This window comes from Haemaphysalis longicornis, unplaced genomic scaffold, assembly GCF_048455015.1.
Source record: "Haemaphysalis longicornis isolate Haplotype H1 unplaced genomic scaffold, Haemaphysalis longicornis Haplotype H1 scaffold_2, whole genome shotgun sequence".
Taxonomy (NCBI): Eukaryota; Metazoa; Arthropoda; class Arachnida; order Ixodida; family Ixodidae; genus Haemaphysalis; species Haemaphysalis longicornis.
This window is the reverse complement of record NW_027526295.1, coordinates 66,784,064-66,806,065: the sequence shown is the minus strand read 5'-3', so window position 1 is coordinate 66,806,065 and position 22,002 is coordinate 66,784,064. Positions and strand designations below refer to the sequence as shown.

The window sequence follows — 22,002 nt, the reverse complement described above, 5'->3', positions numbered from 1 at the left end:
CCACAGTCAGAGGCTACAAAGAGAGACATGACAAAGAGCTCTGGTGCAAAAACAAGGGAAAAAAAGAGACGAGTATTATGCAGCAAAATTTACCCTCGGAACAGTAGTATATGACAGCCTCTTGTTTTAGCCACCATTGTGTGTGCGCTCAATGAAACACCAGGAAGTGCAATAACAAAGTGCAATGCCAGGACTGCCTTGGCCTGCTGTTGGCAGGGCCATTAGAAACCCCATCAACTAAGCACTACGCTCAACCTTTGACCAGGCTGCTTGATTTTTTAACAGAAGCTGTGGGGACTGTTCTGTCGGGAATACAAGGCTCCGAGCAACGTGACATTGTTAAACTCGGGAACAAGTTAAGAACGGCAATAGCTCATGTACGGTATCACTCCGCCTATGCAACGGATCCGGATGTCAACTGGCAAAGCTCCTCGATGTAGGCAGCTGCGAAACTCCACCTCAAAAAACAACCCACGCGCGGACCCCCCCAAACTTTGGATTGGGCGTACGGTAGCATCGTTGTGGCCAGTGCACGCACTATCCAAAAAACACTAATTATGCAAACTGGCAATTTAACATTAAACTTTATTTTGAAAGTGCATAATTCTTTATTTTTGTACTTTCGTAAGTTAATCATTGCTTTCTTAACTCCAGTTTTTACGTTGCGTTTGTTTCTGCGTTCTGCGCAACTGTCTCGTGCGGGCACTGCGGAGCAACATAGGTCTGACCTACTAAAGTTGCAGTTGTCGCTCGGCCTGCAGTACACGGTATGCAAAACCCAATCTAGCAACTGATCAAGTGGCTCTAAATAATCCTTTCAAGCATGCGTAAAGCCGTGGAAGCGATTTTTTTTTTTTTTGGCGCAAGAAGCACAGCAGACGACAATGCGCAGGCGACGACACATCTCGCTGACCACATGGTCGCATTTTTTTACTACTCTTACCTCGAATACATATAAAACACTTGCATGGCTGAACACATTGTGCTCCTTTGTCACAACAAATGTACGTAAGCACCCAAATACCATTTTTCACCCAGGTCTTCCAGCGGCCAAGCATGTTGGATGGTTCATTTTGACAGACACAGATGGCGTCCCTGTACGGAAAATCCAAAGCACTGGACCAATCGTAGGGCCGCTTTTTGATGCATGGGGCCGATGGAGAGTTTCACAACTCCTGTATCAAGTAACTCTGGTCAACAGGCACGTACGTTTTGAAAGGAGATTGCTATGAATGTGTGATATAGTCTGCCTTTTCTTGCGTAGTTTGTTTGTCGTGACTGCTGTAGTTTATAAGCATTTTAAATCCAAAAAAATCACAAAAACGGCTCGTGCCATGTTCAAAATATTCGCAGTAATGGACTACTTGAGCCGCACAGAGTAACATCCAGCTGCAGTGATGGGGCACAGCGGCAACTTCTGTTGCCGTCCTTAAAGGGATCCTGCAACACTTACCATCGACTACTCGGAATGTATTTTGGGGTAAAGTCTATTGTCCCAGCAATCTCCTCCTGCAAGAATTATGAAAATCCGTTCCCTATCACCGAAACTACGTGCGATGAAAAATCGCGCATAAATGTTCCCTTTCAACTCAACCGCGGACAACGCGACGAAAGCTGCGCGCTCTCTCTCGGAGAGGGGGGCGGCGTGCGGCGTTCTGTTTGGCGGCCTTCAATATGTCACACACCGGGGAGTTTCGTCCTTTTCCCCACAACATAGACGGGTCTATTTCCGGTCTGGTGCCACAAAAAAGCAGGCCACAAAAAAGCAGGCCTGCTTGCAAGCAAGCGCTCAGGCTGGTAGGGCGTTTTTGGAGCAATAAATGTTTGTTGTCGAGTGGGCTCGTTGAAAGTGGAATATTTAGTTCGTCACTCAAACTCCGTGCGCACTCAAAACAAAAGAAACGCCAAAAGCATGCGGACAGGTTCAGACATAGAAGAGGTTCATACACAGCGCCGACGACGGCTGATCGTCACAGGAAATGCCAGAATTTAGCCGCGAAGTTGACCGGCGACAGCCAATAGGACAGCCAGGACAGCCATGGCCCGATTGACGTCGCAGAGGCCATGCCAGGGGTGCATAATGAGGGGAATTGAAGAGAGAGCGGTTGGTTTTTCTGCGTCTTTCATGGCAATTTGCGCGCTTACCGCTTCATGTGCACGTGTAATATTTGGCTCGAGTGTTCCTGGAAGTCTAATCTAAACGTCGCGCAAGTTTACTTGCACTGCACGGAGAGTGTTGCAGGGTCCCTTTAAGTTGTGCCCGAGTATAGCACAGGGTTTTCAAAACAGCTGTCAGTCTTATCTGTTCAGTCGTGCAGCTGTCTTTCTGTAGTCCAGTGTTTCTCATTGCCTAAATGTACACATTTAACACTTTTTCTTACACATCTGGTTTGCGTTGAAAATTCAAAACGTTCCAAACAAAAGAAAGCCAAAATTTGAAGACATGCATTTGCAGTTGCCTTCTCCATCGCAATTCACCCACGAAACAGTCTCTCTCGTGTAATATGTGGCAACGATAGCTTTTGCAAACTCAAGTTTTGCTCTCAGGAAAGCTTGAATGCGAAATTAGACGTTCATTTTCAGTACATGCATAGTATCCATGGAGCACGCGGGACCTTACTCCTGAATGTGCATTCAGTGCACCCACCACAAAGCCACACTTCAGCAAGAACGTATAGGAATGCACAAACACCTCAGCACTCAGAACACATTACACTAAGGAGTGGCCTGCTACTGCCTGCATTTGCCAAGATCAAGAAGACCTGGTGACCTTCATCCAGAGTGCCACCTGGATGAAAGTGACTGGCAGATGCCATCCCCATCACCATTGTCATACAAAAAGAATATAAAGTTTTCTCTCTCTCTCTCTCTCCCCACAACGATCAATGTCGCGTACCACTTTCCACTGTCATGCAACGCAATGACAGCCAAACGGGACGCTGCCTAAATACACGAGCACAAAAGCCATTTGGGAACAGACAACAATTCCCACATCTCAGCACTTGTCAGTTCTTTCAGGTGCTCACCGTGCTTCACTGAGACGATGTTTGGTGCACGCACGGCAATCAATGTGTATGCGAGGGGACACTGGGGACACTGAGGAAACTGGTAAATGGGGACAATGCATTTTTGTAGGAGCAGCACGTGTATTTGTAAACCATCAACATCTCTCTTGAAAAGTCACATCGCATTCCTACTGTACCGCCAAGCGTTTTCATCTTTCTGTTTGTATTACCAGTGAATTCATTTAATCTATTCACATACATCACGCACTCGTATATAGAATATGCTCTTTCCTTCAAAATAAAATTCAGCTAAGAGTGAGTGCCCACGTTGTACCTCGTCCTCGCCCAAGTTGCACTGTTAAAGTAGACATGAAGTGCTAGTTAAACATGTGACTACCGTAAAGTTCAGAAAGAACGCCCGCCCAAATTGCAGCGATATGAAATGAAAAATACGGGGTGGACAAACTTCTGGGTCAGGCACAAAAAACTACAAAAAAGTGGCCACACGGCCAACCAAAACTGCGGAGATATCAAGAAAAAATACTCGATGGGCGAACTTTCGTGTGAAGTGTGGAAAGGACAAATTAGTGACCCCATCAACACATGAATGGATGATTCATGCTTATTTTGTTCACTCATAGGCGCTAAAGCCACCGATATTAGGGGCTGGCGATCTTTGGGGTCTTTTAGCAAAATGAATAGTTCACCCCTAAAGGGGGGTGGGCGATGTTTCGGGGGAGGGCGTTCTCTCGGAACTTTACGCTACGTTCCCAGCCTACAAACTGATGTCCTCACGGCACCAAGCATTTGTGTTGATCACACGCACCCAGGAGCCACAGGCTTGAGTGGCCCTCCTCGTCGTCGCATTTCAAGCTTGAGAGGCGTTACAAACACCGCAGACACAGGAGAGATTTTGTTAGGCAGGCTACCTCATGCGGGTGCTCGGACAATGAGCAAGAGAAAAAAAGAAACTGTCTATGAGTTTGTGTCTGTACTCAATAATACGTAAGCAAAGGGCAAGGGATCGGGTGTGAAGATCGTTTTCCTAGCGCCTGACAAAAGGGTCCTCCCCCTTTACAAGCTGGCATACTCAGGAGGAGAACCACCCGCCGCGGTGGCTCAGTGGCTAAGGCGTTGCGCTGCTGAGCACGAGGTCGCGGGTTCGATTCCCGGCCGCGGCGGCCGCTTTTCTGATGGAGGCGAAAAGCAAAAACGCTCGTGTGTACGAGATTTCTGCGCACGTCAAAGATCCCCAGGTGGTCCAAATTAATCCGGAGCTCTCCACTACGGCACGCCTCATTGCCTGCGTTGCGTCGGCGCGTTAAGCCCCACAATCAATCAATCAATCGGGAGGAGAACCAGTCCAACGAGGACTCGCATCGACATCGTGACAGTATAGCATGCTCCATATCCCTCTCTTGCGGCTGACAATACATTGGACACACACCGACACCTTAGCCTCCTGCTCAAAAAATGCCACACAAAGTGCAGACAGAGGTTACGGAGGCATGGCAAACACCACTGCGCCACTGCTCCCTCTATGCACCGCACTGGACCAATGACCCTTCAAATGCTGCCCCCTTTCTTTTCACTGTCGAGTTTTAATGCAGCATACCATATTTATTCGAATCTAAGCCGATAGTTTTTTTTGACATACTGATATATCAAACTCCAGGGTCGGCTTGGATTCGAGGATTTTGAAACACGCGCCAATTTCCAAGTGAAATTGAGGGAAGTGGCGCGCAGCTAGCGCCACCCAGAAAAGAAAGTATTGTAGCCATTACTAGACGAGCCAGTAGCCACTTAAGGGGCCATAGCGATGCCGCCATTTTGAACTGTGCAGATAGTGGCCTGCGTGTGGTGTGGCGTTTGGTTTTGACAGCGCAATGGCACCAAACAAGCGGTGCCATTATAGTGCCGCTTTTAAAAGAAAAGTTTGTCGTCAAACGTTCAAGCCGGGCGGGACTTCGGCGTGGATGAAACAAATGTCTGTCGTTGGAGGACGCAACGGGAGAGGGTATTTGCATGCGCCGCATCGAGGATGGCATTCAGAGGCTAGCAGCAATGATGACTCAGAATGAGCACCGCATCTGCCTGTTCAATAAATGTGTTTTCTTTTTGTGAACGCTGACCTCGCCTTTTTGTTTGGCCTACATTTGAGGTAAGTTTTTTTTTTTTCGTGGCTTCGTACTTTCGCGGCTCAATTTAGAATCGGAGCCGGCCTAGATTCGAATAAATACGGTACTTTGCACACAATCACCAGTGTTAGCCGACTGACTGATATATGTGCTGAAGTTAACCCTGGGCTACGGGGTGCGCCGTAATGGAGGACTCCGGATTAATTTTGACCACCTGGGGAATCTTTAGCATGCTCCAAAATAACGACACACGGGCATTTTCACTTTTTGCCTCCACCAGAAAAGTGGCCACTGTGGCCGAGAGTCAGACCTATGTCGTTACGCGACAGCACCAGGCACTAGTGTGTGTGTGTTGTCTTCTCCTGCACTCACGTGTACACTAACATACGGCACCGCACAAATTTTGCAAGATCGCTTAAAATCAGGTAGGATCGCAAGACGTTTGTTTCGACCAAAGACAAATTTTAAAAATGCCAGGCGCTTAGCCATACTAAGGAAGAGAACCACCAGCTACCGTCCTCCTCACCTGCATGTTGTGCTCGGCAATGAACTGAGGCTTGCCCTCCTGCAGGATGCGCAGGAACACCCGCATGGCATGGTCCAGGAAGGTTGGGTAGTGCACCGACGTCACAATGGTCTGCACAGCACAGACAGGGCCCCACCCCCAACAGTGTTGGACAACAAGCGCACTCCTCACTGCACGACCACATTGGCCGACAAGACTTCCTCCCCCCTTTGGCCGCAAAGGTCATACTGACGTACACAAGACCACCACGCTACAAAGAAGAAATGAAACCCACTACGCTGTAGTCCTCAGTTCCAAATGGGTTACACCACTAAAACCTGCCAATGGTGCAACAAACCACAAAAGACACCAACAGAACACAAGACTCATTGGAACACACAGCCAAGCACTACTAACTCACTAACTCCCTTCTCTATCGCAGTGGTCCTTGCGTTCTGTCCATGTCTTTTGCAGGTTTTAGAGATGAGCCAACTAGCCAAAGTTCTTGCAGCGTGATGGGTTACTGCACTGGGGTTCTTTTGCATGCCTTTAACGTCGCATAAATCAGCCAGGAAAAAAAAAAGTACACAGACTCACACCCACCTCAAGCTCCTCACTAAGCTCCTGGACAGCCTTCAGCTTGCTCTCATCCTCTGCAAGGAGCCACAAAGATTGGACAGGTCAACTCACAGATAATCTCCTGCCAGAAAATCTACACAACGGAGGCAACCAGAAGGCCTTTGCAAAATGAAACTTCTTTTTTCTTCCCTATGGTGCAAGGCCTCACAGTGAAGCCCCACAACCTAGTCATGCCGCCACTAACCCGTTGGAACTAATCAGAAGGCCCCTCTGAAGTTTCACATGTAGCTGCACCGTGCAGCTTACTCTAACCCTTCCTCTTACTACCTACGAGAAGTGTAAGGCGGCCCCTGATTTTAGGGTTTGTCTGGAAGAAGAGCCGACGCTACATTTGCAGTGCAATGCAATGACGTCTCAGTTTTCAAATCCTTACGCTCGTCGTGCAGCAGTTAGGACTGACTCGGTGTTGGCTGTGGCCCAGTTTACGCGCCATACACAGGCTGACAATAACTCGAATCCTGGCCCTTCAGGACATTACCCCAAAGCAGTCCGAAATGAACCTGCAACCTGCGTGGGCCACGGGCACACATTCCACAGCACGACGGCCTCCAAGCCATAAATGGGCTTTTAGAAGAAAACATGGAGACCAAATGCAAGTTTAGTTTAGGGACATCGATTTTGCCACAAACTGCGAATGAACAATGGAGGTGTTAAGGAAAAAATGTGAAGCAGTGGTGACTCCCCCACAAGTCTCTTTCTGGCTATTCCTCTATGACGTCACGGAACCTTGCTCATGCAATTGGTGGCTGCTGACCTGAGCCACCACCAATCAACAAGTCTGGGCAATTGCAGTGCGGCTTCTAGCTCCAATTGATCGTGTCACTTGAATGAAAACATGCAGTTAACATACTGATGACTACGTTTCTAGTGCTAGCCTATTATATGTCACCGTAGTGCGAAATTTGAAAGCTCTTCCATAGTTCTTGTGTTTTTCAATAAAAAAAATGTCTTCAGTGGCTCTAATGAAGCTGAATAAGTTCCCAAGGGCCAGTTCTTTCAAGCTGAATAAATTTGTATTGTGTCTTCCCGCCCCCTTTAAAAGCAAACAAGCGTTACTGCAGCATAAGTGACAGCTGCCAACTATGAGACAGACAAAAGCCCCCCTCGTCGTGCACGGCCGGGGCAAAGCTCACTCGCTGCAGGGTCCTCGAGCATGGACACAAAGGAGCGGTAGGTGTTGATCTGCGTCAGCGGGTCCAGGGGCAGCGTCGCCATGGCAACCGCACGGGCAGGGGGACCCCACTGCAACGGGGGAGCAGGCAGGCATGGCCGGTGTCAAGAAGAGGCCCCATTTACCAAGTGTGCTGGTTAATTCCAGCAGCTTCTCTTCACCAAGACCCAGCAGCCACATTTAGACACAGGTTAGAAAGCGAGGAAAAGTCCAATGCTCACTTCAGTACTCAACTTCACTGTAGTGCCCGCTCCTCCTCCACAACTTTCATTGCATCTTGCTCTCACTGGAGAGACCCCAAGCAAACTTCCTGACCCGTGACTGTTTAAGGACGTTAGTCTTTCATGGGCTACTTAACTACAGAAATTTTGGTCTGTCTGTCTGTGTGTCTGTCTCTCTGTGACTCAATTCAGCCAGCAGGCCAAAGTGAAACAGAAGCTGCGCAATAGTCATATATAGCACATCCAATGGCACTCTTCATACTTGTCAACACTGTTGGACAAGAACAAGACATTATGCACATATAAGGCAGAAAATCAATACATAAGTGATATTTGCAGTGTTCCTTTATTTAAAAAAATCATGGATGCTTGGTTTTTGCGATAGAAAATGAAATACTACACAAACTGCTGTTGATCTGCAGAGGGACAAAGTCCTCGTCAGGCGATTTAGCCTTTAGTCTCTGTCCCTGTAGCGCACGTTTAGTTTGGTTTCTTCGAATAAAGGATTGATTGATTGAGTGATTGACAAAAATTGTCGCCTGCTGTAGCCCACGCTACTATAGCTCCTGGCAGCATTTAAGAAATCAAACGGCAACAGTAGCAAAAGGTTCCTCTAGATAGGTTCTACGTTCCACTTGGAATTCTTGCAGAGTAGGGCAACGTGGTTCCATAAACGTTGTAGTAGGGTGCCTCGATTCACGCGTTTCCGCCATCCAGCATCACTGGCATCGAGGCACCCGGCCTGGAGCAGTAGAATGCGGTAAATTTAAATTGACTTGAGCAAGCCTCTACAGGTTACCTTGAGAGGAACAAGACAGGAGAGGAACAGCATGAGAGGTGAGTGGGAAAGCGAAGGGAGGCATTTACTTGTCAGGGGCGCCAGTCCACTATCCTCTTTCGTCGACATTTGCAACGAAAAGAGCAGATACACGGCCATTTTTTTTTTTTTGCTTGTAGCACAAGCAGGACACAATAATTTAGACAACTTTGTGCCCTTCTCACACCAACGTTTCCCGTCTTACACACGTATGCACGCACGCAGTAATCATTGACTGTGAGCACCAATAGGTGTACCATCTTGTTGATGCCACTGTATATACGCAACACAACCTTCTCAGATTGACTAGCTTTTTTTTTTTTTTTTTAATGCTATTGTGAATCACATGGGTTGTCTGCACTTTGGTATGCATAGCCCGACAGGTCTATGGATGAGAGAAAGCATGGGCACAGAGACACCACTAATTCCTCACTTTCTGTAAAGCACACACGGGTACCAACACTAGTGATGTCATGTAAACACTGCACATCAGTACAGATAATACAAGAAAACTGGCCAGGTTAGGTAGTAAATATTTTATAAGTTGTTATGCTGCAAGTAAAGGCCTACAGTAGTCGGTTGTCTGCTGCAAGATTTGGTCCTCGTGGCCAGGGAAGGTACAACTTTAAGCATGAAGTACTGAACGGTTAATGGAGTACATTTTTCAACTTTTTAGGGTGGTTTTACATAAAAACATGCTTCTTTATTAGCTCAAAGAAGTGAACAAAAATCTAGTGCAAAGCGCCACGCAACTGCGGCTAAAAAACATGAAACATCTGGCTCAACTCTGGTATTGCACTGCAGTAATCGTTGCAAATGCGGCAAATAAAGGCCTACAGTCATCAGTTGTCTGCTACAAGATTTGGTCCTTATGGCCAGAGAAGGTATGATTCTTGTTTTGAACTGTTCATTCAAATTCACCAGAGCTTGGCTATGCTTTGGGTTAATCTCCAATGACCGAGACGATGACTGGCCTGTGGTCAGACCGGTTGGATGTTTACACATTGATCCCACAGCACTTCCCTCCCTATTGGTGCTTTCCTCTTTCTGCTGTCTCTTGATCTTTCATTTCCAACTTGCGTTCTTTCCCGTTTTTTTCACCTTCAGTGTGACAGCCATGGAGGAGGGATCGGCCACAACACGATCACCCATTTCAAGACTTTCACTTGAGATTTCAAACCACATCCTCATACCCAACTTGCAGAGTGCCCTGGCATCCGCATCCATAACCTCCACTCTTTACACCATCCTGCTTGCTTGGCGATCAAAAGGACCATGGTTAAAATCAACCATAGTAAGATTTTTTTTTTTCGGACTGTTAATGACCTGCAATGAGGACCATGCATGCCCACGCCGACACAATTGTGCTGGGCCAGTAAACTAAGAACACTTCACGCGAAACGGTGTGCCCAACAAGCGTTCACTGTGTCAGGTTCCACAAGTCACACAGGCAGTGCGTGGTTATACCACGTCCACACTAAGCCCCGCGACACCGCCACAGCGGGAACAGGTCTCTCTGGATCCATAGGGCACTACCGCAAGTGGAGGACATTGAACACCTCGCATATGCGAACGACGTTACCATATGGAGCACGACTGGATCACTCGGACCCGTTTAGATGCAACTGCAGGAAGCACTCAATCAAGACCAACGAGCAGCCACAACAATGGGACTATCGTGCTCTGCAGAAAAAACAGAACTGCTAACCATAGCCAACAGATGGTGGAAACATCCTCCAATTACTTTAACCCCGCATGAAAACAACAGTCCAACAGCGTCCGCCATCAAAGTACTGGGACACTACTTCCAAAAAGACGGAGGGGGACACGCCACAACCAACCAGATACTAAAGCAAGTAGAGCAGGTTCTACAACTTACAAAATGGATCTCAAACAAGAAGAAGGAGCTCAAAGAAAGTGACCAGCTGAGACTGTATGAGGCCCTCGTCATATTGTGAATGAGATACGCAGCACCGTGCACCAATTTTACAGGGACACAGCACGAAGAAATCTGCAAAGCCATCAAGGTCAAAGCAAAGCCATCAAAGCGAGCAACACAGTCCTTGACAAAATAAGAACAGTGACCGTGGACGAAATAAACGCTGTTCCCAAACACAACCAACTGGCAAGACCAAACCACAGCCGCTCGACAACTCCTGGAATCTCTAGGATACACGGACAGCCAAGCAGCCCCACCCATTGCCAAAATACACCAACGAAACAGGCAAAAGATCAAGATGTCCGCCATACCGAATAGCATGGATCCAATCCGACACACTGAAAGAAGATCCGTAAGAGCAAATTACTTTAGTGCAGAAACGAAGGGGGAGCTGGTTAAAATGCACACCTACACAGACTAGGGTTGCTACCTGCTCGACCGGTTTTTTAGACAGCGGGCCGGTTGCCGGTCCGTACTTAACCGGTTTTTTGGCCATTGTGCCGCGATTATCTATTTTTTGGCCTTTTATAAACATCAATTCACCAACTGCGACGATAAATATGTGTCGACAAGCTGCGCAAAGACATGCGAGCAGAGAAAAAACACGGGCGAGCGCACTCCCTTGGAGGGGGACCGAAGGGAGTAACAACAGAACGAAATGCCGCGACCGCAGTCAGCAAGGGCGGTTACTTTTCAGTGTAGCACGTTCAGAGCAATAACCAAATTCTGAATCACTTCCAGTACAAATGTTATGTTGAGTTCTCTCTAGGGAAACGCTACAAACAAACAGCATTGCATATAAAAAAAGACGGCTTTTTTCAATGCAAATTCAACTTTATATATACCACGTCGCCCCCCCCCCCCCCCCCCCCCCCTGACCCCTTCCCCCAAGTGCCTTTTTTTTTTTTTTTTCAGGGAAAGGCAGCAACCCTAACATGACATTGCAGGAGCCAACAACACATGGGCAATAGCATATTGGAACACACTCGACTGATGCTACACTGAGAGTAACGTGCACTTCCAGAAGGCAGAAGCAGCACGAATCTACGCAATGGGAAAAGCGATGTGCCATCTCAGTCAACCAACCTGCCCCCTAAATATATACACAGATGGCAAAAAAGCCTGGCGAATTATAACATCAGGACACACCCTCCAAAACACGGTACAGCTTTTTGTGAAGGTACAGTGGATTCCGGGTCACGCTCGCATACTGGGTAATGAAGAGCAAATGAACTCGCCCAAGAAGCGCACTGCCGGGCTCCCAGGAACAGCAGCAAAAATCTCAGGGAAACGGATCCAAGCCCACAACAGCTTCCCCTAACAGACTGCAGGAGAGCCAGACAGCAGTTTCCCCAACTGCACCCACAGCTAGACAGATACCAACACACTACATACAGACAAGCTCAAACCGGTTTGCTACCCACACCGGCTAGATTACACCTCATGCAAGGCAGAAAGACAGATACACCCCCCATGTGCCCCTCCGGCAATGTCATCGCCAATCAACAACACATATTATGGGAGTGCCCCCTTCATGCACAAATTAGACGACGCTACACTGAAGAATGGCTGGCCACCCAGAAGACCGGAGAAGAGCAATGTGGCCTGGTGGACTTCCTCGAGAAGACCATCAGTGGGAGCCTGGACAAAGGCACCCAGACTCCATGAAGGTCTCCGCCGGTGGCCTTTCCCTTTGTTTTGCTGAAAATAAATTTCTCTCTCTCCCCCCTCCCCCCCAAATTGTTCAAACACTGAACCTTATGATCGTGTTATAGGAATATAGGAATAGGTTATAGAACGTGTTATAGGAATAGCACCCCTTTTGATTTGTTGCCGTAAAATGCGACACACGGCTGGCTCAAACCGTTAGTTTTTCCCCACAACCTTACAGCTCAGCAGTAATGACCGTGGGCCATGACATGAGCAAGTACGCATCATCCCAATGCACTGCTTGTATCGCCATATAAGATACGTCCACTCCAGAAGTACTTTTGTTTCCCCCTGGAGTGATGGTGCTAAGAGTCGTCTTGGCTCAAATCTGTCCCTTTGCAGCCTAGGAGGTATGTCCCACACCACAATCACGGTCCCTCATGTTGCTCTCGTGCTTCGCAATTAATTCAGACACAGGGCTTGGTGCCTGTCCAGTACACCCGCACAGCTGTGGGCTAACTGTACTTTCTACTGTGGCTACCACGAGCGAGTACAGCCAGTCCTGTTCAACAGCCGCTCTAACAGACAGTGCCTATTGGTTCTGCCGGCCTCACAAAATGCCAAAACAAGCTTACTCTTGCAAGTGGATCCAAAGGGGGCCTTTCCTGTGCATACCATGATGCAATCTCTAAACATTGTTTCATGTTCTTCAGTAAGAACATGCCAATTTGATCTCGTAAACTTGCCTAATGCTGGCATTTCTTCAGCTTTTCTGCTAGCGCGCACAGCAAGGAGTTGGCATGAGGAAAAGACGAGCAGCAGCTGCACAGACTTGGTGAAGACCCCTCACTACAGTTTGCAATGCTTTTTGTCATGTCTTCTTTTTCCCTCAACCTGCTATCGCCACTTCGTACAGTTGAACCTCGTTATAACAAACACTGATATAGCGAATTATCAGCTATAGTGAACTAAATACGAACTTGGTTGGCCACGCTTTATTTCAATGACACTTATTCTTTTGTAACAAAGCTGAAACCGTGAGGGCCGCGCGTGATATCGGATATAACGGTGAAATATTTGACCAGGAGGCTGAGAAGCTACTTGCGAAAACCCCCGTAATCCGAAAGTGTAGAAGTATAAAGACCCGCCGCGGTGGCTCAGTGGCTAAGGCGTTGTGCTGCTGAGCACGAAGTTGTGGGTTCGATTCCCGGCCACGGCAGCCGCTTTTCTTATGGAGGCAAAAAGCGAGAACGCCCGTGTGTACGAGATTTCCGCGCACGTTCAAGATCCCCAGGTGGTCAAAATCAATCCGGAGCCCTCCACTACGGCACGCCTCATCGCCTGGGAAGCGTCGGTGCGTTAAACCCAACAATCAATCAATCAGAAGTATAAAGGCACTTTTGTTCATGGACACTGTGGAGAACTTCATCCTGTTGAGTGCTGTGAGTAAGCCACCACACGAAGATCACATTCTTCATCAAATAAATAAGGACGCAGGCCTGTTTTGTCAAGCGAACTTTGTCCTCTTGTAATTTCATGCACTCATGTTCCAGTCCATTGAGCTTGAAATGCAACAAGGAGAAAGGTAAGGGCTAGCCTGTTCATAGCGGGTTCGAAGCCTTCAAAAATACATTTTATTATCAAGTATTTTTGCACGATCCAGAGAGCCGATTTGTTATAGCCTATTTTTACCTTTACTGTTACAACGAATATCGGTTATACAAACTAATTTGCTGTCCCGATACTACTTCATTATATTGAAGTTCGACTGTATTTGCATTGTGACAACAAGATTAAAAGTTGCTACTTCTGCAGACTGCAAGTTCTGTTGACCCACAGCACACACCCACAGTGTTACACGTCGCTCACAGCAATGCCTGTCAAGCCTACTGTCGGCAGCACAAAATAACAGTTTCTCACCCAAAAAACTATGAAGCGTTCAGTGCGCCAGGCTCCGATGCCATAGGTCAGAGTCAGCCAACTGGGGCACAGGACGTGAGTGCTTATAAAAGCCGGCACAGATGAGAAGTGGCCATGTTAAAGGAGCGCCAAAGGCAAGAGACAAACTGGACGACGTCAACATGCCAATGTTCGTACACACCGCACTTGCTGGCCCCACCACCACCCCAGACCACTTCCCATACTACGAACTCAAAGTGTTACGATGGAGCTCAATAAAAAAAAACCCACAATGAAGAGGAGCCTTAATGCAAATGCTCGTAAATTTGCACAGAATGCATTTGGCAACAAATGGAGATTTTAAGGCTGTGGCCGGATAAAGCCAGCTGCTATTGTCAATGATCCTCAATCTTAATTTTAGCCATTAAACAAACTGCAGAACAGACATACTCTTTTATTCGGCAGTTCCTAGCCCAGGAAAAGTCCTTTGTTGTCAAACAAATGCGAAGGAAGATATAGAGCCACAGAATGCCTTATCCCAAGAAAAGTCCTTTGTTGTCAAACTAATGCGAAGGAAGATATAGAGCCACGGAATGCCTTATCCTCACACTGGCACAAACGTCTGCCTGTCGCCTGCTTTGAAACTCTGGTTTGTGGGCCCTAACCCTCAGTAGCAAAGAGCATGCAAAACAGCCATGAAAGTTTCTGGCTCTGCTCAAAATCTGAAGAAACACAAAATTCGCAGCAAACTTTTTCTACGGTGTTCTGTTATACCATGAAACAAGGTCTGAAAGTTATCGATGCGGGGGTTGCATTCTAGGCTTTTTATTGCTATCAAGGCTGCTGGACTGCAGAGCAGCAAACGAATCAATTAACAAAAACGCACACTTTGAGTTGGCCGAACTTTAACTGGATCCACATTACAATATACAGTATACTCTCGATAAACGGAACTTCAAGGGACCGAAAAAAATTATTTCTGTTTAATAGGAGTTGTGCTTACTGAGATAGATGTTACAAGAAAATTACAAGCAAGAAACCTACAAGAGGTTTAGGCACAGCATTCACAAAGTTGATTTGGCAACAATGAGCCGCTGTGCACTACAAAATGCATCAATTATTTTTGTTTGAGTCCTTGCAACTGCATCTTCACGGAGGCTAAAGGCCTCAACTTCGCAAGTGCTGACGAGCCACAGAATTTAGAAGACGGCAACGCGGTAATGAAGCACGAACAGCATCACAACGGCACGAACGAGGCGGTAGGAGCTAAGCCCTGTAACCTCGGCGTCCTGAATCGAGACCGAACGACTGGAACAAGAACTGCGATGTTGCATTTGCTGCGCTAACACGGCTGACCACAAATGAGACGAGGCTTACCCGGCCAACTAGGCTAAAAAAAACTATGAAGGAAGAAAAAAAAAACAATAACAAAACAGCTGAACCGTAAAAAGCCGATTCTCATGCCAATGGATTTCACAAGAAGTTCCATTTCTGGTTCCGTTTACACGGTGAGGCGGAAATTTTAGTTTTGATTACCGAGAGTTTTTTTTACGTTATCTGAATACAACACCAACCAACTTACACGCTACTGTTCCGTTTAAGCGGCAATTCCATTTAAGCAATTTCTGTTTATCGAGATTCTACTGTATACTAAGACAAATACAAAGGAGAGGAGTTAAGCAACAAAAAAGGAAGAGCCAGTGTTACTGGTTTCAGTTTATCACTTAAACAGGTTCCCTCGCTCACAGCACACAACCTTCGCAAACTTGCGCACCCTGTCACTACTTGTTTGAAGACTAGGAAGACAGGAGCCAGAGCAGCAGTCATTCAGTCTACTGCCTAGGTGAATCAATGTACAGAGACTTGGCGGGCATCAGCTCCAGACCAGGTGGCGACATTGTTCAAAGCCAATGCCGATAATTTTCTACCACTTTGATTCATTGAGGAAAAAATATCACACCCCTCCTTGTAATACCGCTTATGATGCACAACACAAGCAAAATTTTTGAAAAGAAATTGCAGGAAATCAATGTGAGCCAAAGATGTATGGCCAAGGCCTTTTTGCGCCATCGGTCCAGCTTCCCCTTCATCAATAATACTTAGGGTTGTTTGTTTTCGGGTTTTGTATTTTTTTTTAAATCGGGGAGGGCAAAAATCGGGTGCAATTTTTCAAACTGAAACCGTGGAGAAATCGGGGTTTTTTGTAAAATCATTCCGAAATTCCGGTGAAAAATACAGATGCCCTAATACACTCAGTTTATTTTATCAGAAGGTACCACGAGCTTTTTACCTTTAACGCATCAAAATTGGTGTTTCTTTCAAGTTGGTAATCGGGGGGACATGCAGTGGTTCTCAAATGGGGCTCCGTGGACCCCAGGGGGTCCGCGATAGCATTTCAGGGGTCAGCGAAGCTTCCCGCCAAACGTTTCACCCGCCATTTTTCTCTCGATTTTTCCAGCATTTGCTTGCAAAGCAAAAAGGTGGATCCGCCGGATTAAATGTACATTTAGCTTCTCCGCGTGGCACATATTTTGACATCTGCATTTTGTCCAACACGCCAGCTATGAAAGACAAAGAAAAGAAACCCACAAAAGGCAGCATATAGGTGTCTAGAAGACTTACAGATTCAAGTACAAATTGTTTGACATTATGGCACAGATCAACATACGCTCCATCGTGGGGTCCCCCATCACTATCGCAAGCCCAAAAGGGGTCCCCGGGGCAGTCATAGCTGAGAACCACTGCTCTAGAAAATACTCTCCGAACTTCGGCGTTTGTTTGAAATGAATCAGTAATGATGACAGTAAAGGGTGTTGATAACCTCCAAGAAATTGAACATTTCTTTAACGAAAAAGCTGGTCACCAGGTTTTTACACACCCTTGTTTACATACATCATCATCTGCATGCGCAACATGTCAATCTCCACTCGAGACCTGTCCGATCGTTGAACAGATCTCCGCGCCGGGAAAAAGTTCTCTCAACATCGCAGCTTCCAATATCAGTGCCGCATTTTCCAGACTGCAGTAGCGAGCGGTAGAGTCATGCCAATACTCAATGAAAACGAAAGCCGTTTGTGGAGCTTGCTTCCACCAAGTACTGGTTAAAAATGGCGGAATGTCAGCGCCCTATTGCGCAGAACGATACTTTGAAATGGCCCATAAAGGGAGAAATCGGGTTCATCCCAATTGTCCTGAAACATGTTCAGGGTGTAAAAATCGGGTAAAATAAGATTTCACCCGAAAACAAACAACACTAGTAATACTCTATCGTAATGAAAGCATGATCCGTCTTCTCGTTGTACAGAGTGTGCACACAGTTCCACTGCCCCGAAGTCGAAAATAAAGAGAAGCTGTACAGTGAGGACGTGGGAGAATTCACGCAAAAGTGTTTTAAAAATGCAAAACAATCTCACAACTACATTTTCGGGCACGTAGCAGTGATCTAGGCACTTGTCATCGGCTTTGGGGGAGATGGACATATTCATGCTCGTTTCTTGTATCTCTGATTTTACTGTGCGCACCACCATACATTTCACGTCTCTGTTGATAAAAATGTAGTCGATAGTATGCGCTGTCGCGGCCCATTTCTTCTTCCAGAGTGTTAGTTTAGCGTGCAGTTGTTCACAAGATTAGGAACGGATTGGGGTGCACTCAGAAATCCCTCCCAATGGTAAGCTACCTCTACTGCACAAAAGTCTCGTACACAACCAATGTATATTGCCAGTACTATAACACATCAGGTCGGAGCTTGGTGACTAACTAAGCCCCTGGAAAGAAAACTTAGGTTAACTCAGTGAGCCACAGGACGAGGGATGGTATGAGGGATTTTCAGAGATGGGAGGTGAGCACAATAGATCAGGGCGCACACTCGGGTGGTTGGTACCATAGTTGGAATGCAGAGGGAAAAAAATGGACTTGAACGGAACAAGATGATGGCAATTATTAGCGGCTCTCTTTTCGAGTTGGGAAATCAGTTGTCAGCAACCGACTTGCCTAATCCATTTTAATCTCCCATCGCTCTTTCCCCCCCCCTGCTCGAAATTTTAATCCATATGATTACTCTGACATACCAACTCTTCCCTACTTTTCCTCCACCCCCATTTCAGGCGCGTCTCTTCGTCACCTCTATGGCCCTGAAGTTGCGGCTCCCCCTCACTCCAAATCCCAAAGCCTCCGCCAACATCGTTTCCCCATAGCCCTGCGGTGGTTGTATCTCCATGCGGTTCCTGACAATATGGCCTATGGTTTCCCAATCTCTGCCGCAGCATACCCGTTTCATCCTGCTGCCTGTAGGTACCCGTGCATGCCCGCGTTCTCGGACACTCAGCCCATGCTTCAAAGAACAATGCACTTCCCCTCGTTTTGAAATAGAAGCCTTCCTTCTTGATTTCGCTTCCATTCTCTGTGCCCACTTTGTCGTCTCTGCTGCCTTTACCTACTTTCCCCTACCGACTCTCCGTACCGCTTGGTCAGTTGTCTGGTCTTCCATCTACACCGCGTGTCCACACTCGTCATATGATGTGAAAAAATTACATCTGGTGGATCATTAGGCTAACGGAGTCGGTACCAAGAGACGAGACTGGAAGTAGAAGGCTGATAACTCAATGGAGATACGAAATCAGAGAATTTGAAAATTTGGTGGCAAAGAATGCACTTGAGCAGAGCAGGACAGGAGTGGTTGGAGGTCAATAGGAGAAGCCTTCGTCTTGTAGTGCACCTGAATAGGCTGTTCGTGATGATGCGTCCCACATCGCACAGGCTGGTCGTCTTTTACTGCATTTACAACGAAAACTTCCGTGAACTGTATTCAAAACTTGCGCGTGTGAGCACAGGAGCCATCTAAAGTAACCATTGCCACGCACTACGTCATGGCAGTGCCGCGACAAAAAATGAATGCGTCCCCACGCGTTTGTGGATTTCCACAAAGGCCGACAGAGTAAAATGCATAATCATTAGCAGCCTAACCAGCAGACTCAATGACCATAATACAGATTTTCCCATTATAGCGCCTTAAACCGAAGAGTTTGGCTCTCCAAACTCCTCATTAAACCATCAAATTACGCTGGTTCCCAATCCTCTACCGGTGAAACATTTCCGGCTAGTATGACGAGCTGCTCACCGCAGCCAAAAGGTTTCTCCATTGCGCTGTGGAATGCGGTGAAAGGTTTCAAAAAATCCCTCGCTTTCCCATAGCTCACGTCAGCGCGTTGCATTCAGCGTTCAGCATAACCATCGAGCGCGTGCGTAAACAATCACGATCAGGTCCTGCGCGTGCAACTTTTACCCCTACTACTGCGCAAATTTGAAAACATCGAGTCCTTTGGGCGTCATTCGCAGTTTTACTAACACTTCGCAGTTTTTAAAACAGCGCGTATGACGCTGTGAAACCCCACTGCGCAGATCGCGCACTCAACAAGCAGTAGCGCGTGCGTGACTTTCTAAACGCAAATACTGTCACTAACCACGTTATAGTGGAGAGGTTTAAAGGCACTTCGACGATAACCGGTACAAACACCGATCTTTGCTGTAGGTTAGTAACTCTACGAGCACGCCGGCATTTCTTACCTAGGGGTGCCGGGGATGGATGCCGACCGACTTCTCCGGGTGGACGTCACATCGCGGCCAGCGTTACTGCGACGGTAACAGCCGGCCGCTAGAACGCTGAATGTACAACCCAACGAGTGCGGCCTTTAAAAACGCACCAGTGGAAGTCTAGGCGGGAGAACTTGGCAGTAAACGGCACGAAATCAGCACGCCAAACAAACTAGCGGATTCGCCGCCTTGCCCGACGTCGGGTCCGCGGCACAGCAGCCAGAGTTGCCAACGGCTGTCCTGCAAAGTCGACGTGCTTTGCACCAATAATGGTAGAAAAAAAAAACTTTTTTTCGCAAAATTAGAGTGCTTTAAATTGCAAGGAATCAGGCGTAAACATTCAAGCCCCTGGAATAACCTGACGTCTCCCATACACGCTTTGTTTTTGAGTCTCAAAAAACAAAGATAACAACGGTATTTTGGCGGGTCGCTTAAACATGTTTTCGTTCGTGTCTGTTTAGTGAACCACAACTCGCGAGAAAAAGTCGAAACTTTGGGATTTCTCCTTACAATCACGCTTGGTCCGCACTGCAGGAACAATCCCATAGGCCTCTATAATCAGCGCTCGAGTCGTCCTCTTCGCCCTTTAATTGAAAAAAATAATACTATGACCTTACTGGCCGCTGCGTTGTCCACGTTGCCAGGGTATTATCAATATGGTGTAAAATATCTGACCAAGTCAAGAGTTAACCACTGACGTTTCGGTACGTCAATCCTTTCATTTTTGACCTGGGCAGTGCCCGCGATTTTGCATTTCGAAATATGGCTCCTGACCAGGCGGAGTTTCGTCGAACACTTGACTACGTTACCTATCGGTTTCGTCAATATTGCGATGCCCCTCCAAACATACGTAGTCTCTGGGGGGTTCGCCAAGATGGCAAACTTAACTAAATGCCTATTCTGTGGGAGGGTCTATCACAAAGCCGGATTTAACGGTCACTTCCACGGTAAAACCGTACCTCTAGCCGGTCGATTAGGGCGAAGAAAGAAGTAGTCGGCGCGTTTACATGAACGCGACAATCGTATTGGTTTTCCAGCGCATCGCTGGTGCGAGCTAGGAATGCGCATGCCTCGAATATAGCAGTAGGGGGTAGATTGTCGATTCCCTCTTTTACGCGCAGTGACGACGGGAAAGTTTATTGTTTATGTGTCATCCTTTTTACACAGTGCATTATTTGTCTCATATATTTGTGTATTGTGTCGTGCCTCTGTCTATATTGTCAGCACATGTAATCCCTATAGTAATCTTTATGCGACATGGGACTAATTATTGTCGTTCTTTCGTTCGTAAGTGTATCAGCACTTAGACCTCATGCTTGTCCCTATAAAGGAGATAAGAAGAAGGAAAGGACTCCAAGAGAAACTCTGTTTGGGTATGTGCCAATCACCAAGGAAAATCATCGTCATCATCACCATCAATGGGGTGCGCAGTAACGCTGGTGCGCTGTTTCTGTGAGGCGAATAGATTGAAGCAATGAATTAGTGGAATTTATTGCTACAAGGAGGCCAAAAAGCTCTGCTTGGGAAGTAAAGTGTTAGCAGTTTAGGGTGGGTATGTCCGCGTTGGCATCACGCCCGAAAGAGAGTTCAATTTAAAGCAAGCTCGCTTGAGAAGGTACATGTCTGGAAAGAAATTCACTCGCAGTGCGACTGAGACAGTGGGCCTTGTTGCTGTGTGGCCACAGCGAATTCTGTCATATCTCCAGCTGGTGGTGAGTGAGTGATTTATTGAAATAGAAAGTGGAAAAGAAATGGACTGGGGATATTTTGAACTCAGTTGGGAGTTCACCACCATACAACCCAGTCCTGGGGAAGGGGAGAGGGGCAATGAAAGAGGAAAGGTGAGAACAAACGGGGACAGAGAAACCGGGAGAAAAAGAAAGACATAAGGAGTGCGTAAGGCTGGCCAGCAGGCATTGGACTACACTGGCTGGTCGAACCATTCGGGTGAAAATCGGCCGGGCGACCAGTGGCCCACGAGACATCCGCTCTGGGGTGCCCCAAGGGAGCGTGCTGAGCCCGTTCCTGTTCAGCTTGGGGCTCTCTCCCCTGCCAGATTGCATTCCCGCTGGGCCCGGTATCCAGTGGAAATTGATGCATCGAATTTAGGCGCGCCTTACTTACACTTTCCCCTCCCGGTCCAGCCACATCCGATGAAGACAAATTGCGGTGTGGACTGAATTCGAGGGCATTTCCCGCCAAATCTGCCTGATCAGGTTTCCCGCAGAAATGCCCGTTATCTACCGAACTCACTGCGTCTATCGCATGCCCGAAGCCATGTCTTTCGCTTAAAAAGAGAAATGGCTGTAGTTTTTCTTGTTTGAGCCATGATTGTCATTTCCGAGCACTTGGTTATTGCGGAGTACAAAAGAATTATTGTGCAGTTAGTCTTACAGCCCCTTGTGTTCATTGTAGACACTTTTGCA

General features: G+C 47.2%; 1 protein-coding gene across 6 annotated transcripts in view; it reads right to left on the bottom strand.

Annotated features, from left to right (window-relative positions):
* The window catches only part of LOC144168958 (transformation/transcription domain-associated protein-like), a 137,810-nt gene extending 118,071 nt beyond the window's left edge, over positions 1-19,739 (bottom strand). For all 6 annotated transcript variants that reach the window (XM_077697953.1, XM_077697957.1, XM_077697955.1 and 3 more), the window contains exons 1-4: positions 19,550-19,739; positions 7,421-7,529; positions 6,252-6,301; positions 5,670-5,780 (exon numbers count right to left, since the gene is read on the bottom strand). In XM_077697953.1, the coding sequence (XP_077554079.1) occupies positions 5,670-5,780; positions 6,252-6,301; positions 7,421-7,502 (243 nt within the window). In that variant the 5' untranslated portion in view covers positions 7,503-7,529; positions 19,550-19,739. The remainder of the gene's footprint in view (positions 1-5,669; positions 5,781-6,251; positions 6,302-7,420; positions 7,530-19,549) is intronic.
* Between the last annotated feature and the right edge of the window lie 2,263 nt (positions 19,740-22,002).